Source organism: Hirundo rustica, chromosome 1 (assembly GCF_015227805.2).
Source record: "Hirundo rustica isolate bHirRus1 chromosome 1, bHirRus1.pri.v3, whole genome shotgun sequence".
Lineage (NCBI taxonomy): Eukaryota > Metazoa > Chordata > Aves > Passeriformes > Hirundinidae > Hirundo > Hirundo rustica.
In genome coordinates, this window is record NC_053450.1 from 90,359,394 (window position 1) to 90,375,566 (window position 16,173).

Genomic DNA, 16,173 nt, shown 5'->3' on the forward strand with positions numbered 1-16,173 from the left:
AGCTGTGGTGACAGACCATCAGAGATGTGACATTATAAAACTTGATTTGTATTCCACATGTGGGAGTACATCCCAGCCTGACATGGGGGAGCTGGCTTCTGTCAGAAGTAATGGGAAATTTGGCTGTTGTGTAGATGTGTGTTACTCTTTCTCTTTTACTTTCTTTCTTTCCTTCTTTCCTCCTTTCTACGTTATACGACGTTTGAGTGAAATCTATGAGTCATTCCTAATCTGCATTTCTGTGCTGCTTTTCTTGTCCGACTTCGGCTGTATCTGCTGCTGCTTTGCTCGTAACGTTGTTGCGTCTATGATGTGGTTGTGTCCTCCAGTGTCTGAAGAGAGCCCCACATCCAATGAATCCGGCGTCCTCCTGTCCCAAGATCCTACAGCTAAGCCAGTCCTGCTACTTCCCCCAAAAAAATCTGCTGCTTTCCCTGGAGAACATGAGGACACCCCAGTGAAACAGTTGTCCCTCCTCAAACAGCCCCCTGCCCTGCCTCCTAAACCTATTGCCAGGATTGCCAGCCACTTAACTGGTAAGTAGGTATTCCTGGACCCTCAGCCCCACCCTTTCCCTTATAGGGAAAGCTGCCTTTGTAACAAGGTTCTCAATGTTCTTCCTCTTTCTGTAATGCTGTTTGCACTTGTTGTGTGTGCTGGTGATGTATGTGCTGTACCTAGGGCAGGGATCGTGAAATCTTCAGACTGCACCTTCATCAAGGTTGCTCCAGGGGCACTTCCCCTCCCAGCTGGAATTACCTAAGACCGCTGTGGCATTTCCTAACCCTCCTCAGTCTTATTCATCAAGACTTACCATCACCACTGAAATTGCAGGATGTGCTTTGATGGGAAAGGAAGTATCAGAAAAATACTAGGATACCTTTAAATGCCCTTAATGAGGAAAGGCATGAGAGTTGAGGGGAAGGGGAGAGTTTTGATTTCTCCTTTTGCCTTTTGTTGCTTGTCCCCTCGATTGCTATACGGGCAGGCCCCCTGTATCTTTCCATATGTTTGTCTTTTACTTGCCCCCCGATCCTTACACAGGTAATTCTGTCCTATGACTTCTTGCCATTTTGCCTCAGTGGTTACATTGTGTGCCAAACTGTTCCCCCTTTCCACTCCTGCTCTGACTACTCCCCTCCCACTGCTGAGTCCAGCTCCAATTCCCATTGACCAGGATTTTGATGTCCTGTGCTTTATGCTGCAGTTTAGCTCTCACTGCATAGAAGGTAGCAACAGTAAACAACACAGGCTCTGTTTTGTGTTCCACATTTTTTCACAAGAGTCCAAGCTCTTTGGGATTCAAAGTTCTAGGTGGACGTGGAAGGAGGGTGGATGTGTCTCCTCCTTCCAGTCTCTCATTTTGACTGCTGAAGCAAAGGATGGCTATATTTATGCAGACCAAAATAGATTCCCTAAACACTTGCCTGCACCTTTTGAACAGTCTGCTCATAATTGCTGCTGCTGCACAGGAGGCAGCACCGCAAAATCCTGAGTTGAATTTGAGGTGTGGCTCATCTTTGTAGCGGGGCAGCTACCAGTCTTCCCCCTGGGTTGATCTGGTGTTAATCCTGCCCTGATATTTTCAGAACTGATGTGAGAAATGCTCTGCCCACATTTATATATTGTAGATTTCTTTTTTTTTCAGACAGTTAATACTCATTTTATTCAGGTTTAAGATCTATATCAGGAAAGAGCTCATTAGGAAAGAAAATGTTCTGGTTTTCTCTCATCTCTACGTAGTCTCTTCATGTTGCTGTTTGGATGACCACACTTTTTTGTCCTCTACAGTTTTGTACATTTTATGTGAAACCTCTTTACTTTCTTACCTGCCAAAAAAATCCGCGCATAATGGTTAATATTTTGCCTTTTGCTACAAACTGAATGGGCAGTCCTACAGCCTGCAAGGCCAGGTAGCACTATTCATGGCTTCACCTAAGGACAAAAAAAGCTTCCTATGATCTCCCCTAAAACTCTGTCCCAATTATAAGAAGTTGCTCAGAAATGAGGCCAACATGGAAGAAATAAAAATATAAGAACAGCATAGGAAAAAACTCAGGTACTAAATGTCCTTGATTCATAAGCAATTATTTTGTAAGAGATAACTGAAGAATCAAAGGATGAGGACTTCTGGAGTAGTTTTGTTTTTTCTGCAACTGCAAATTTTGTGTGAAATAGAATCAGGCTCAAGTTATCAGCATAATTGAGTTGCTTGATGGTGATAACTTTCCAATGAAAGTGAAACAAAACTATGACTACTTTTACTTTGTGGTGGCCTTCAGTGATGTCTCATCTAATCCTATATAAGGTCTTGTATGTGCGTATAGATAGACTCTTGTTACATGCGTATACAGAACTTTCAGGGTAAAAAACCAGAGATTCAAATTTAGTCATAGAGCCATAATTTAATTGACAGTTATTCCTGCTGGAACTGAAACCCTCATTCACACATTCCTTAGAAATGAAAGTATTCAGCTTGTTCTTAAGGGTCTATTTACTTTGGTGGTCCAAAGGATATATGTGTTGCTCAATGCCTTGTGTTCTCCAGAGGTAATCATATTAACTATGTACAATCTTCGGAAATAAGCAATCGCTCCTAATGAAGCATCCTCCTCAGTGAGAAGAAGAATTAATACTATTCTTTTTAAAATTACTCCAGAGACATTCACAGCTTGTGAGTGAGAATATAAGCAAAATCTGAATTCTGGCATTTAAAATGGAAACTTTTCAGTTCTTGCTGCATACGTATTTTTCTACTGAAGAATTTTTTGAAAGGTTATTAAAACATACCAGGCATGGCTAGTGGAGAGTGACAGGGGTTTAATGGTCTGGTAGCTCTGTTCAAGAGACTGTGAGAGGAGATGTGATCCTGTGAAGGGTTTAGGTACATGTGAAAATGCAGAAGCAACTTAACTTCTGTCTACATATATATATATATATATTTATATTTATATATACACACACACACACACACACACATATGTGTGTATGTGTACATAAGTGTATCTATTTAATAGAAATATGTTTTATACAAACATATATTTAAAAATCACTACAGACATGGTCAGAGGCAAAAAAAAAAAGGAAAGTTCTTCAAAAGTTGTGCAGACTGACTTGCAGGGCTTGACAAAGAACTTATTACAGGTTTTAGAAATGGAAAAGAAACATTCCTTTCCTCTGAAAGCATTTTGAAACATCTCAAATATCTATCCACCTGTGCCAAAGATTGGCCTTTCAATTGATAAAAAATGCACATAAAAGAGCAGGCCTAAATAAACACGTAAGAGCACATTTAATTTTGTGGGGAATGAAAAGAAAAAAAATCCATTTTAAAGGTGGAAGGAAGAGAGAATTGCCTCTAGCAAATAGAAATCACGCAGCCTTGGCAGGTTTCTTCTCAAAGCTGAGGCTCTGTATGGATGTGGCAGTATAGACACAGGGCCAGAGCCAAGAGTAGACTGCAGGGCAGCCACTGGGAGTGGTGCCAACACTGCTGCAGAAGATGCTCCATGCTTTTCCTCACGCCATGTCCTGTGGTCTTGATGGTGCTGCTTCCACAGAGAACATCTCTGTCACAGCACTGGCTGTGGAAGTGCCTGTGCTGCTCTAGAAGACAACTCTAGGAGAAAAACATGAGCCTTAACTGTTTTGATACCGTTGTTTCACTGCTCTACATATCCAGTTGGTCTGTTGGCCAATCACCTCCTGGTGAGCCTTCTACCAGTTTTCAAACATGATTAGAATTAAACTGACCAGTATTAGACAATGTTCACAAGATAAAATTTCTTGCATTGTATTATTTCTCTGATATTCACATGCAGAATCCAGGCATTTAGGACACTTTTAGCTTCCTTCACTGAAAATTTAAGAAGAGTTGAAATAATCACCTTGGACCAAATTTAATTGGGGTGCCAGTGTTCAAGTCCCCAGCTTTTCGTAAAATCTTTAATGGCTAAGTAACAGGAAGACTAGGCATGTCTGATTTGATAGATCCCAGTGTTGTAAAGTTCCCTTTGATGTTGATTCATTAAGCTGTCAATTTTCACCAACACAGATAATGTTTTCTGAAATTAATTAGATTTTTTTCAACTGAATCACCAGTAACCCATAAAGCTCCTAAAACACCAGTAGCTTTGTATGTATCTGGCCACTTATCTATTCCATTTAAGCTTTTTGCATGCTTTTGCTTTCTTCATTCAAGATTTTTGAGAGATACATTGCACAGTTTTTCGTTCTGATATTGTGCTTTCTAGTTATGTCTGTGTGGAGTAAGAACTAATTTATAATTAGAGACAAACATTTAGCAGGGTAGGAAATGTTAAAAGTCCTCAAAAGTTGCTTCTGGCAATGTGGACAATACAAGTATGAGGTTTGAGAATTTGAATGCCTGGGGTCCTGCTGCCTTGCCATATGACACAGCTGGTTATTAGTGACAGCTTTATAAAAGTTTTTGCCACTACAATTTGTCCAATAAATACTCTGCAATATTTTTTAATGCAGTAGTCACATATGTATCAGAAGACTCCTCTGTAGGTGAGCCCAAGACATAATCCAGAAACTTCCTCCACTGTGATGTTACCTCCGGCTGCCTGCTCTGGCAGGCTACACTCATGAAGAGAGGTTACATTCATGTGGAGACAATGGACAGTTCTCTCACTCTGTGTCAAGGGAGAAGAGCAGAGCAAAAGCAATTCTCCTTCACTGGGTTCTCATGGAAATTGGGCCCTGGTACAGTTTCTCCCTCTATAATCCCTCTCTGTGCTGTTTCCTGGAGCGGAGTACCTATCACATACAGACATCAAGAAATCTTCTCTACTTTGAAGCCCTCTTCATGACCCTGTACAGGAATTCATGCAGAGCTATACTTTTCGAACTTATGGGCTAATCATGCCTTGCTTTTGTTCTCCAAATTCAACCTGAATTTTGGATGCATATGTGGTACAGAAGAATAGCAAAGAATTTCTGTCTCAAATCTTGCCCTGAAGCCATGGCTACAGATCTTGCTGTGGTCAGCAGATGTGTGGCAAATCTTTCAGAACAGTTTTTGACTTGGCTTTATGAATCTGCTCAAAAACTCTTTGAAACAAGAAAAGAGACTCACCATTTATGCACAAGTGATTACAGGAGAGAAGACCTGAAAAAGCAAAACTACTTGTCCAAATGGTGCCAGCAAATATCAGGCACATCACCCCATGGAGCTCCCTCAACAGACCACACTGGTTTTTGCACTGTTTGTTGAGTTTGGGGAGTTTTTTGCACATCATTTTACAGAAGTAATTACTTGGAAGGTATTTAAAGATTATCTCATTAACTTTATGACAAGCTGTACTACTTGTAGTTTATACAGTACAGCAAAGGTCACAGTATAAGGTCATTCAGATGAGGAAGTACCTCAGCAGGTCTTTAATCCAACCTCCTGCTCAAAGCAGAGCCAAGTATGGGATCAGGCCATGTTGCTCAGACCTCTGACCAGCTGAGTCTTGAAAACTTCAAAGGATGCCAGCTGTACAACCTCTCTGGATAAACCTCCTCTACTAACTGCCTCTTCTCATGGCAGGGAAGACATTTTCCTTATAATCCAGTCCTGAACCTCTTTTGTTTCGCTTTTGTCCACTGTCTTTCCTCCTCCCACCACACACCACTGAAGAGTATCGCCTTATTGGTAACCTGGCTTGTAGGTACTGGGAGGCTGCTCTTGAATGTTCCCCCCACAAGCTGTCTTTGCTCCCAGCTGAACACACCTCAATACCTCAGGCGCTCTAACCCTCAGCCACTGCAGTGACCCTGTGCTCGACTCATTCTGGTTTTTTGGTATCTTTGGTGGATAATAAGCTTACACAGTAGTCTAGATACAGTCTAAGGACTGGTGAATAGAAGGGGAACCTTCTATCAATAGAAGAATCCTCTGATCTCCTAGCTATGTTTCTTTTTGTGCCACCCTGGTGTCCGTTGTCCTTCCTTGCTGTCAGGGTGCAACGCTGGCTTACATTTGCCAAGAAAGAGCATTTCTGCCACTGGCAGTACAGCAAACCCAGCCAGCCCTGCCACAAGCCCAGGATCCCAGGCATGTCCTCTTTTTCCGTTCAGTAGTTGAGCTGGGGCAGAATTTGAAGATTTTAATGAGCCCTTCTACAACCCCTGCTGCAGCAACCTTTGCTGCCATACATCCAGAAGTTCCTAGCACCCCATCTGCAGCAGCTGTTTCCTCAATATGTGCTGACCAATTCTCCAGGCATGTTCAGTGACTAAGAAGCATGGTGTACATGGTGCATGGCTCCAGTGTACCACTAACACTTCTGAAGAACCATATAGTAGCAAACCTGTGCAACAAATAATCATATATTTATCTCATGAAAACCCCAGAAGAAATACAGTAACTTTAGATGTTAGCAAAATTATCTGTATGGGAAGGGTAAGGGATGGCCTGCTTATCAAAGGTCTGATGTGGAGCAAATATTGTGACATCCACAACTGTCTTTTAAGTAATTGGTTGTCACCAAGAGTGGAGGTTGTAGTCTTAACATCTTTTTCATCAATTCTAGCATACAAGTTATTACACAGTGCTGAGTGGTCACAACCCTACTGGGAACCAACATCTTGCAAAATTGCTCATTATTCTCTTGAGCATGAAAAACCTCAGCCAGAAGAGATTAATCAGACTTGCACACACCTGGCTTCACACAGTTTGCTTCTTTTCGATTACGAGTGCTTTGTGCAATGATTTAAGACTCTGGTAATGTTTCACTGAGAAGACACTTATCATAGATTCCTTGTTCTTATTTCCCCTGTCCAGCTTCTTACCCGTCTACAGGTGCCCATGTCTGATGTATATTCCATGCTGGAGACACTAATTGTTACTACCCCTGATTCCTAAATCATATACATTGTGAAATTAAAACAGAGGAAAGAACGGTAAAACTCGGTCACCTCACTCTTACATGCAGGGAGAAGTTGCTCTGTCCTTTACTGTAGATGATAGTAGCACAGTTTCCAACAGCGTGCCCGGAGCCCATGGATTCGGGCAAGGCCCCACTTGTTCAGCGTAGTCACACTGATCAGGTGACACATTAAAACTTGCAGTACCAAGCTCTCCATTACTGGTGTCAGTGAAGATACACAGTTACATTTCCCAGCAAATGGATTGAACTCTCTTCCCGTTGTAGTCATTCTCCTTTTACCTATTTTATTTAAAGAAAGTAGAATTCTCCTGAAGGTGAAGGGTAGACAAGTAGGCTTAATGCCTCTGGTCCATTTCCAAGAGTCTGTTTTGGTATTAGGACCATATTCATACAAGCTCAAGAACCTGGGTGTAGCACAGTCAGTCTGAATGAGGACATTAAAAATAAAGGGCAAGATTTTTGGCAGTTGTTCAGTGGAGTCACCCAGCACTGGTAGCATTGAAAACATGTTGATGTGAAGCATTTATTTAAATTTAAGTGGAAACTAAAGGTCTATACCTTTGTTGTGCAGAGTCAAAACCAGAGTGTGCGCATCTGACTCACGACCAAATGAATATGTGGCTACTCAGGATAATTAAGCTAGACTTGTTCTCCTGTGCAATTCCAGAGGTGCAGTGCCTGTGCCACAACTCTGCTGCATGAATACTTGCATGAGAAAAGAAATTTTCACTGTATTTAGAAGAAAGAAGGAAGGATTCCTGTTTGCTTTATACCTGAACTGTTTGATATGTCATGCTCACTTCCAATATACAATATTGCTCTGATCTTCAGAATCACAAAAAGGCAGAAAAGCCAGATGATACTTCCAGTTATTCTTATGTCAAAAGCAAGAGATGCCTGCAGTTGGGATCTCTTTAAATTCACCATTAAGCATGTCTGCCACAGAGTGATGGGGCATCCAGGCACAGGCACTGTCAAATGAGGATTTTAATTGACATACTGCAGAAAAGGATCTTAAACCTGTATTTATAGAAATGGAGGTGCAGATCTTAGTGTAGTCTTCGTAATTCAGGACAAACTCTAGAAGTAAAATTGCCTGAAGCATAAATGTGTGAAAAAAACCCACTTTTTTTACTACAAATCCCATAGGAACTTTATTCTCAGGGCTCTATACAATTTACTTTTTACTCTTTTTGTTATTTACCTTTTATTGCAGTGTGTGTTCTTTTCTGCAGGATACACAGCAGAAATGTATGCAAATAACATATTTGTAAGAAAAACAAGGTGACCTTTGTGTGCTTGAATAGAAAATTCTGAATGTGTTTTTGTTTTTTTCTTTTACTGCTTTGGCACACCCATGAGTTAACTTGCAGCCTTGGTCGAGCCATCAGAAGAATTTTTGCCTACAAGAGATAATATGTTAAGTGGATTTAGTATTACAGTGAAAGGCAAAAGACTTGGATTATGCTCTCTATAGATCTTCCACTCTGCAATGTGAAAAGGCCACTTTTTCTCCATGGCCCTACATCATGGTGTAACCCCAGCCAACAGCCAAACCCCACTCAGCTGCTCACTCACTCCCCCACTAGTGATATTGGGGAGAGAATCAGAAGGGTAAAACTGAGAAAATAAATTAGTTGAGTTCAAGACAGTTCAATAAGGAAAGCACAAGCCATGCACACAAGCAAAGGGAAACAAGGAATTTGTTCACTGTTTCCCATAGACAGGCAGGTGTTCAGCCATCTCCAGGAGGGTGGGGCACCATCACATGCAATGGCTACTTGGGAATACAAACACCATCACTCCAAACATCCCACCCTTCCTCCTTCCTACCTTCACTTTAGATACTGAGCATGATGCCATATGGTCTGGAATATCCCTTTGGTCACTTGGGGTCACCTGTCCTGGCTGTGTCTCCTCCCAGCTTCCCGTGCATCCCAGGTTTCCTCAACAGTGTTGCAGTTACAAAAGCAGAAAATGCCTTGACTCTGTGCAAGCCCTGCTCAGCAATAAGAGAAACACCTCTATATTATCAACTCAAACTTTGTTCAGCACAAATCCAAAAGAGCCCCTTACCAAACACCTTGAAGAGAATTAACTCTAACCCAGCCAAAACCAGCACACGGTACTTTGCACTCCCTTGGACCCCTCTATGTTAGCCTCTAAACACTCTGGAAAGTGGAAATACTTACACTGTCAATGTGTTGTTTCTAGCATAGCGAAACGACTAATATTAAGTGGATGCTGTGAAAGATGTGACTAGCACTAAAATAAGTCAAGAGACATATCTGAACTTGGCTCATGGTCTTTTTTTCACCTTACAATCTAATAATTTTCAAGAAGTGTTACTGCTTGCTAGTCCTGATATCAACCATGTGTAACCTGGCTATTAGATATGGATAGGAGAATAGGAAATACCCAGAACAGGCCAGGAAGATGGAAAGAATGAAGGGAATGGGGGAAGGATAGTTTAAACTAAAAAGAACTATCTGGAAAAGGACTATAGAAACCTAGTAGTGCTCAGAATAGTAATGACCTTTGGAGAGTAGCATCTAACTCCCAAGCTTCTTCAGGTTCAAAGAAGATTCTGGCCCTGCAATTCCCTTCCCGTGTTGTATCAAGAGGAGTGGACAGAAGCAGCAAGAGACCAAGCCTCACCCACAGAGCTACATTGCAGAGACAAATATGTACAGTATTCCAAGCGGGAAAGGGCCTGGTCTTCCTCCTAGAGAGCAACTCAGAGTTGTTGCTCACATTGTATATATTTTCTCTCTCTTTTGCTCTTAGCATGTGTTGTGACCATTTCCCCCATCCATCTTGGCAACTACTGTCTTCATGTTACTTCTTTGCCCTTCTGAAAATATTTCACAGTGCAACTCCAAAAATCTCCATTCTGCATTTGAATTCTGGAAGAGAGGTTTGCTTGTGGACCTCTCACTGATTTCTCATTGAAGTAAGGGAAATCTTTGCCTGGCTGATCAACTATGGGTCTCAGTGAACATTTTAACTAGAGTATAAAAAGGTAAAATCCAGTACTTGAGTCCAGATAAAAATGCCTGCCTCTTCTGTAAAATAATACATTAGTCCTAACAATTTAGTGCCCTTTAACTTTTCTCCTCATGTATCCTCCATTTTTTCCAAGCCTGTCCTGTTTAGTATTCAAACCTTATTTCTTTTCTTTTTTGCCATATAATGTAATTTTTTACACCAGATGTTTTGCACATTACAAAGCTTTAAGAAGTGTGACTTGTAGTAATTGCACTGCAGTGGCTGAGACGGATCAGGAATCCCTGAGCTTTTGCTCTGGCAGTGATGGCCGTGAGTCATCCTGTAACTTCAGACACTGAATTGCTCTTATCCTAATTGCTCTTCCTTATTTGTGCCTGTTGAGAGGAAGAAGTTGCGTCTACCTCACAGGGCTATTTTGGAGGATTAGGGCTTTAAAGTGTGCCACAAGCCTTGTTAAGTATTGCTTAATGTGTTTATTAAGGGGCATGCACAGCCCTGGGATGTTTTTTGTGGGACTCAGGAGTGCTGCAAAACAACAGCGTTTTTTCTGGAGACCATGCTGAGCATACAATAGGAGTTGTCTGTCACAACAGGGAAGGTGTGCACACTCTCTTGTTGAGTAGCAACCTCAGTACCTGCTCACACAGGCAGATACTCTCAACTCCATCTCATTGACATGAAAATTAACACCAGTGTTCTCTTTCTTTCTTTTAGATCCTGGCGCTCCTGTGAAACTGCCTTGTATGCCAGTTAAACTGTCACCTCCACTACCTCCAAAGAAAGTCATGATTTGCATGCCTTTAGGGGGGCCAGACCTCTCTCTCTCATCCTATTCCACGCAGAAGAGCTCCCAGCAGCCTTTGACCCAGCAGCATCACACTGTCCTGCCATCCCAGTTAGCAGCTCACCAGCACCAGCTCCAGTACGGCAGCCACAGCCAGCACCTTCCTTCTGGGTCCAGCACGTTGCCCATTCACCCTTCAGGGTGCCGGATGATCGAGGAACTTAACAAAACGCTAGCCATGACCATGCACAGGCTAGAAAGGTAATGGATCAACTTTTAGCATTCCCTACTGGTGTGCACTCTTTCCTGCTAACCTCAGCATCAATATCACCGCTTGAGTTGCCTTCACAGGACTTGAATGAAGGTGTCTCCTCTGGGGTCTAACAACTTCAGGACAGAGTCATTTCTGGAGAAACAGAGGAAAAGGAAGAGCCTTTCCTGGCTTGTTTGACAAGTTTTTGGCAGGAAGGAAATAAAGACCAAATTTCCTGAACTCCATTGGCGTGTTCAAGGAAGTAGATAACACAGCCAATGGAGGAGATTTTAATAGGACATGCCGGGCTGGAAGTACGTACTGTTGAGGCATAACTGCAGAGCTCCAGTTGTGTGGAGGATTGCTAAATGCAAGGAGAGGAAGATTCATAAAAGTGCAATTAGAATCCAATGTGCCACTCCAGCAGGGCATCTGATTAGTATTACCAATTAGCTCAAAACAATCTCTGTGGACTTCCTACAAGTCACTTAGAAGGGTTTTAATACAGTATTTAAATTATTTAAATTAATTTAAATTAAATGTTTGATCTTAAAATACAGATTTAACTCATTCCACAGCAGCTACCTTCTTAGCCATTTGCATCTGGCAAGAGGTAGTACATTTGATCAGAAATGCCTTACCCACCTCGGGGCTTTTTTTTGTTATTGTCATGTAGGAGTATCTCTGAGTGTTTCTCCAAGTAGTCTGAGTAAGTGAAGCATGTTGTATAAATACAAGCAGTTCTCATAGACTGCAACATCAGCAAGGTTTGGAAAATTTATTTCACCTTACAGAGGAAAACTGAGAAAGTCCCAGAACAGGGAAGATAGTCTGAAAAATAATGTTTTATTTAGTACCAAGGACAGCTTTGTAGCCAACTTGTTCTAGGAGCATCAGATCATCATACAGGAAGGCAAAATATTTGGTCTAGCAGACAAAATGCCTAATGATTTATCCCAGTATTTCTGTCTGATAATGCTACCTTCATTATATTCCATAGTTGGAAACAACTGGATTATTGATGGCAGTTTCTCCTTACTGCCTGAAAAAGAGTCAGGAGACCAGAGGCTGTTTCACACTGCCAGTTTATTTTAGTACCAGAATAGTGACACATCTGTGATTACATCGTGGGTCCAATGTTTCTACAGCATGGGGGAATCCTCAGCTGGGGAAAAACTACCAGGGCTCTAAAGGAGATTCTTATTTCCACAAATGAAAGAGCTGTAAAGGTAGTATAGAAAGAGCATCCACATTGTCCCCCACTGCCATACCCAGTAGTTACCCATTTACCTCTCACATTGCCAGCATGGCTGGTCTGGTGCCTCTGCACCACCCCAAAATGCAATGCACCGGGCGCAGAGCGTAGCTGCTGTCTCCCAAAGGCTCCTTTGGGGCTGCACTGCCCATGCTGTCCCCAGCTTAGGTCAGACATCTTAATGTCTGGCTCACACTGTGTGCAGAATAACTGTTTGTTATCCTGAGCCCAGTGACATCTCTCAGAGTATGACTTCACTGTGGTATCTGTTGCCCCTCAGCAATGAATGCTCCATTTTCTAGTCATCCATCATGTTTATGTCTACAAATACATTTAACCGATTTAAAGAAGGTGATGCTGTTTGGGTTTAACTAATAATTTGAAGCTGAAGCTCTGCTGCTTGTTAAAAACTGAATAAGCAAGCATTCATGTCCCAATGTGAAGCAATTGCTTCCCTTTGCAATTAATAAGAAGAAAACAAGAAAAGGTTGTGGCACTGATATTTCACATTTAAAATGAATATGGATCCTTGTTCATGATATTGCAGACAGAATTTTTCATAGCCTTTTTTATGTTGATTAACTGTTAGTTAAATCATAGATTAATGTATTGAGTACTTTGCCAGTGCTCCTTGTCAAAACAAATCAATAACTTTTGCATTCACAAGGGAGAAATTAGGTGATGTTCGTTTTCTCTGCAACAGCAATTGTTATTTTTGTAGTATATAGAGGTAAAAGTACTTCAAACCATTTACAGTTCTGTGGAGATGATCTTGCTGTTAAATTCTTCATTTTCTTTTTTCAAGCCTCATTGTGATGTAGATAAATTTGCCAAGTTTGCTTGAAGATTTGTGCAGATTTTTAAAATATATTTATTTAACTTGGGAGACAATTGTTTGCACCAAATGCCACTGTTTTCCACCATTTTTGACTTAGTTTCCCTTATTGTAAAAATCTGCATTAAATCCCAGAGAAATTATATTGCAGTATTTGCACACTTCAGCCCAAAACTCTTGAGGGCTTGTTAAAACCGCAAAGAACCTAGATCTCCTTTCTCTGTCTGGAATTTGGTAGTGCACTCATATCTGTAGCATGCATAGGATATGGAGTGACATCCTACACTTTGCTGTCCCTTCCAAGTTAACAAAGTACTGGGCCACTACTGTTGGGTCAATAATCCTGAGGAAATGAGAGAGCCTGATAAACCTCTGAGGCACCTTCTGGTGAATACTAAGGGGTTTTTTTTTCTGATCTCGGACATTATCTCAAAAATATCCTACAACTACAGTATAATTGCCATGGTGCTGCAGCAATAATGCTGCCAAGTCTGGTAATTCAGGGGATTATTTAGAATAGTGTTTTGATTTTAATAAGAGAGGATCATATAGACAAGTACACATCAGGTTCCAGCTCTAATTTTTTTCTTTTGCTTCTGGAATTTTTCCTTTTCTTCCTTGCATCTAGTTTCTCTGGCCCTGCTGCAGTGGAAGCTCCTCAAGGTCATTTAAGCTCCAATGATATTTGTTGAATTAGTTTGTATCAAATCCACATTTTGTCCAGCAAATTTTTCTTAGACCTCACAACTCTCCTGTTCACCAGGTCTCTGAGTGTAGACATGAACAACAAATGAAAGGCTAAAACCTTCCCTTGTTCTACTAGTCTGGATTTTTTGCTTACACAGATAAGATCTCTGGAATTCAGATAGTCTAACATCTGAAGACTGGTAGTTGAAATCAGTGCTTTGCCAATGAGCCACAGGCTTGCCAGAGAAAAATGAGCTTTCCCTCTGTATGGACCTGGAAGCCAGATTTTTCTGTCTCTGACCTTGAGAAAGTTACTGAGTCTCTCTATCTCTATTTTCTCCTCTGCAGGAGTGATTGCATATAACTGCCTCACCTAGGTCTAGTGCATATTAATCAGTCAGTGTCTTAAGGTACATTAAAACACATGTAAGAGCTATTCAAGTCCCTGTTGTTCTTATGACTTAAAATGGCAGTTAATTCCTGGAATTTTTTTTATTCAACTTTATTACAGACATTATAGAACATTAAGTTCATTTGTGCACTTAACGCTTTTGATTGCAAACATTTTCTGGCACTCATAACATCTATTCATAACCTATTCTCAGAAGGACACTCTGCCCCTTGTCATAGTATGACTATTATGACATGTCATTTGTACTGCCAGTTTGCCTCTATTTTCCCCGAAAAATTACCAGTTTTATGGTAGAGTAAGTTGAAACAGAGAAATGTGTAATTTCCATGTAACCTTTTTTCTGCAACCTCTGTTGCTGATTTGTGTCCTACTGCAAATGACTTTCCCCTTCAGCCCAATTTTCCCTTATGTCAAGCATAAGTAAAACTCTAGATTTGGACACCATTTTTTACCATTTCAGAATGCATTTTAGGAGCTGATGAAAATCTGGCAAGCCCTGCCACCAAAATACACAGATTTCATCCTCCTGACTGAAATGAATTTGAGCAGAAAGACCATGTCCCAAAGATGTGCATCACAAACAGTGGCTAAGGAAGCTTTAGAAATTCTCTTGTGACACCAAAACACATCTTTAGTTTCGACTTCGTGAGGCAGTTTCTTGATTGGAGATAGCCTGATTTTCTGCCTTGCCTGTATAATTCTCAGCCTGTCTGGAAAGGTGACAGTAAATTTCATTTACTCAGTGGGCTCATGTACAGGAGTGGGCACAGATGAATCCAGGCCTCAGTTAGTTCAAGGAACGTACTAAAGAGCTGTTAAGTGGCAATATCTCACTCCAGGCTAGAATTGCCTCTGTTGCAGAGTAGTGACAAAATCACTGTGTCCAAAAAGACTGTGTGTGAGACCAGTTCCTCTGGGACACGCAGCTCAGCTTTAGACTGTAGATTTATGAAATGAAATGCATTAGACATTACCGCCAGTGTCTTGTAAATCCTATGAAACATATTTGAGTCAGAAAACATTTATCTTCCATAAAACTTGTCAAGAGAATTGCATCTTATCTAAACTTTAGCATTGCCTAAGGATAGAAACACTTAATATTTATAGTTCTGCCTTCTCTCTGTTCCTCACACACATTCCCGTAGTAGAAACATAGATACAGTGGTTTGAAGTCTTTCCAGATTTTTTGTTTTAACTGGTAAATACAGAAAAGTGTACTGTGGATCTGAAAACATTCTGATAAAAATATAACCCTTTATTCCAAAATCAAAGGGGCTGGCATGACAGACAAGAAATGTGCAGGTTTTTCCCACTAGAGTTTACAGGAAGTCAGGAAGTATTTCACTTTTTTCTCTTTTTTTTTTTTTTTTTTTTTTTAATTTTGTCTGCACCATGAGTCACTCGTATGCTTAAATTGTGGAATTTCATTATTTTCTCACTAGAAACATTGTAAGTTATAGTGGTGTAACTTTTTTGATGTTTTGATCATGTAAAGATGATGCAGCAGTAATTTCAAGTTCTTGTATTAGGGAGCCATGAATTGTTCAGATCCATGCATTAAGATCTTCTTGAAACAAGTACTTGCTTAACTGTAGCTTTTTTCTCTAGTTTTGTTGCAAAACACAAAACTGGTTTAAAATGGGCATTTTGAAACAGTAGTGTGCTTTTTGGTAATAATGCTAAAAAATTTTGTGGTGTAGACCACCGGACCATGTGAGAGTTTTGCTAATTACCCAGAGTCATTTGTACACAATGGACATATCCAGTGACCTTGATTTGTCTTTTTAAAGTATACTGCAGTAATGCATGTATTTCTTAAGTACTTTGCTTGGACAGCTGACTTAGTCAAATCGCTGTGGAAAGGGCTGATTTTAATCAAGAACAATGCAAAATGCTGGGAAAAATGAGGGGCTTAAAATAGAAAGTAGTATTATCAAGAAAGTGGATGATTCAGAAAACTTACAGTGAGATGCAAAGCTGCCTTTTTCTTTATCGCTGGTTCAAATAAAAATCCTCTGTGGTAACTTGTAAGTCTTGTT

General features: G+C 40.7%; 1 protein-coding gene across 10 annotated transcripts in view; it reads left to right on the forward strand.

Moving 5' to 3' along the window:
* PHACTR1 (phosphatase and actin regulator 1) overlaps positions 1–16,173 on the forward strand; it is a 305,882-nt gene that overhangs the window by 237,938 nt on the left and 51,771 nt on the right. For 9 of the 10 annotated variants that reach the window (XM_058421581.1, XM_040077353.1, XM_058421579.1 and 6 more), the window contains 2 exons: positions 330–536; positions 10,623–10,953. In XM_058421581.1, the coding sequence (XP_058277564.1) occupies positions 330–536; positions 10,623–10,953 (538 nt within the window). The remainder of the gene's footprint in view (positions 1–329; positions 537–10,622; positions 10,954–16,173) is intronic. The other variant, XM_058421584.1, reaches the window with a different exon arrangement.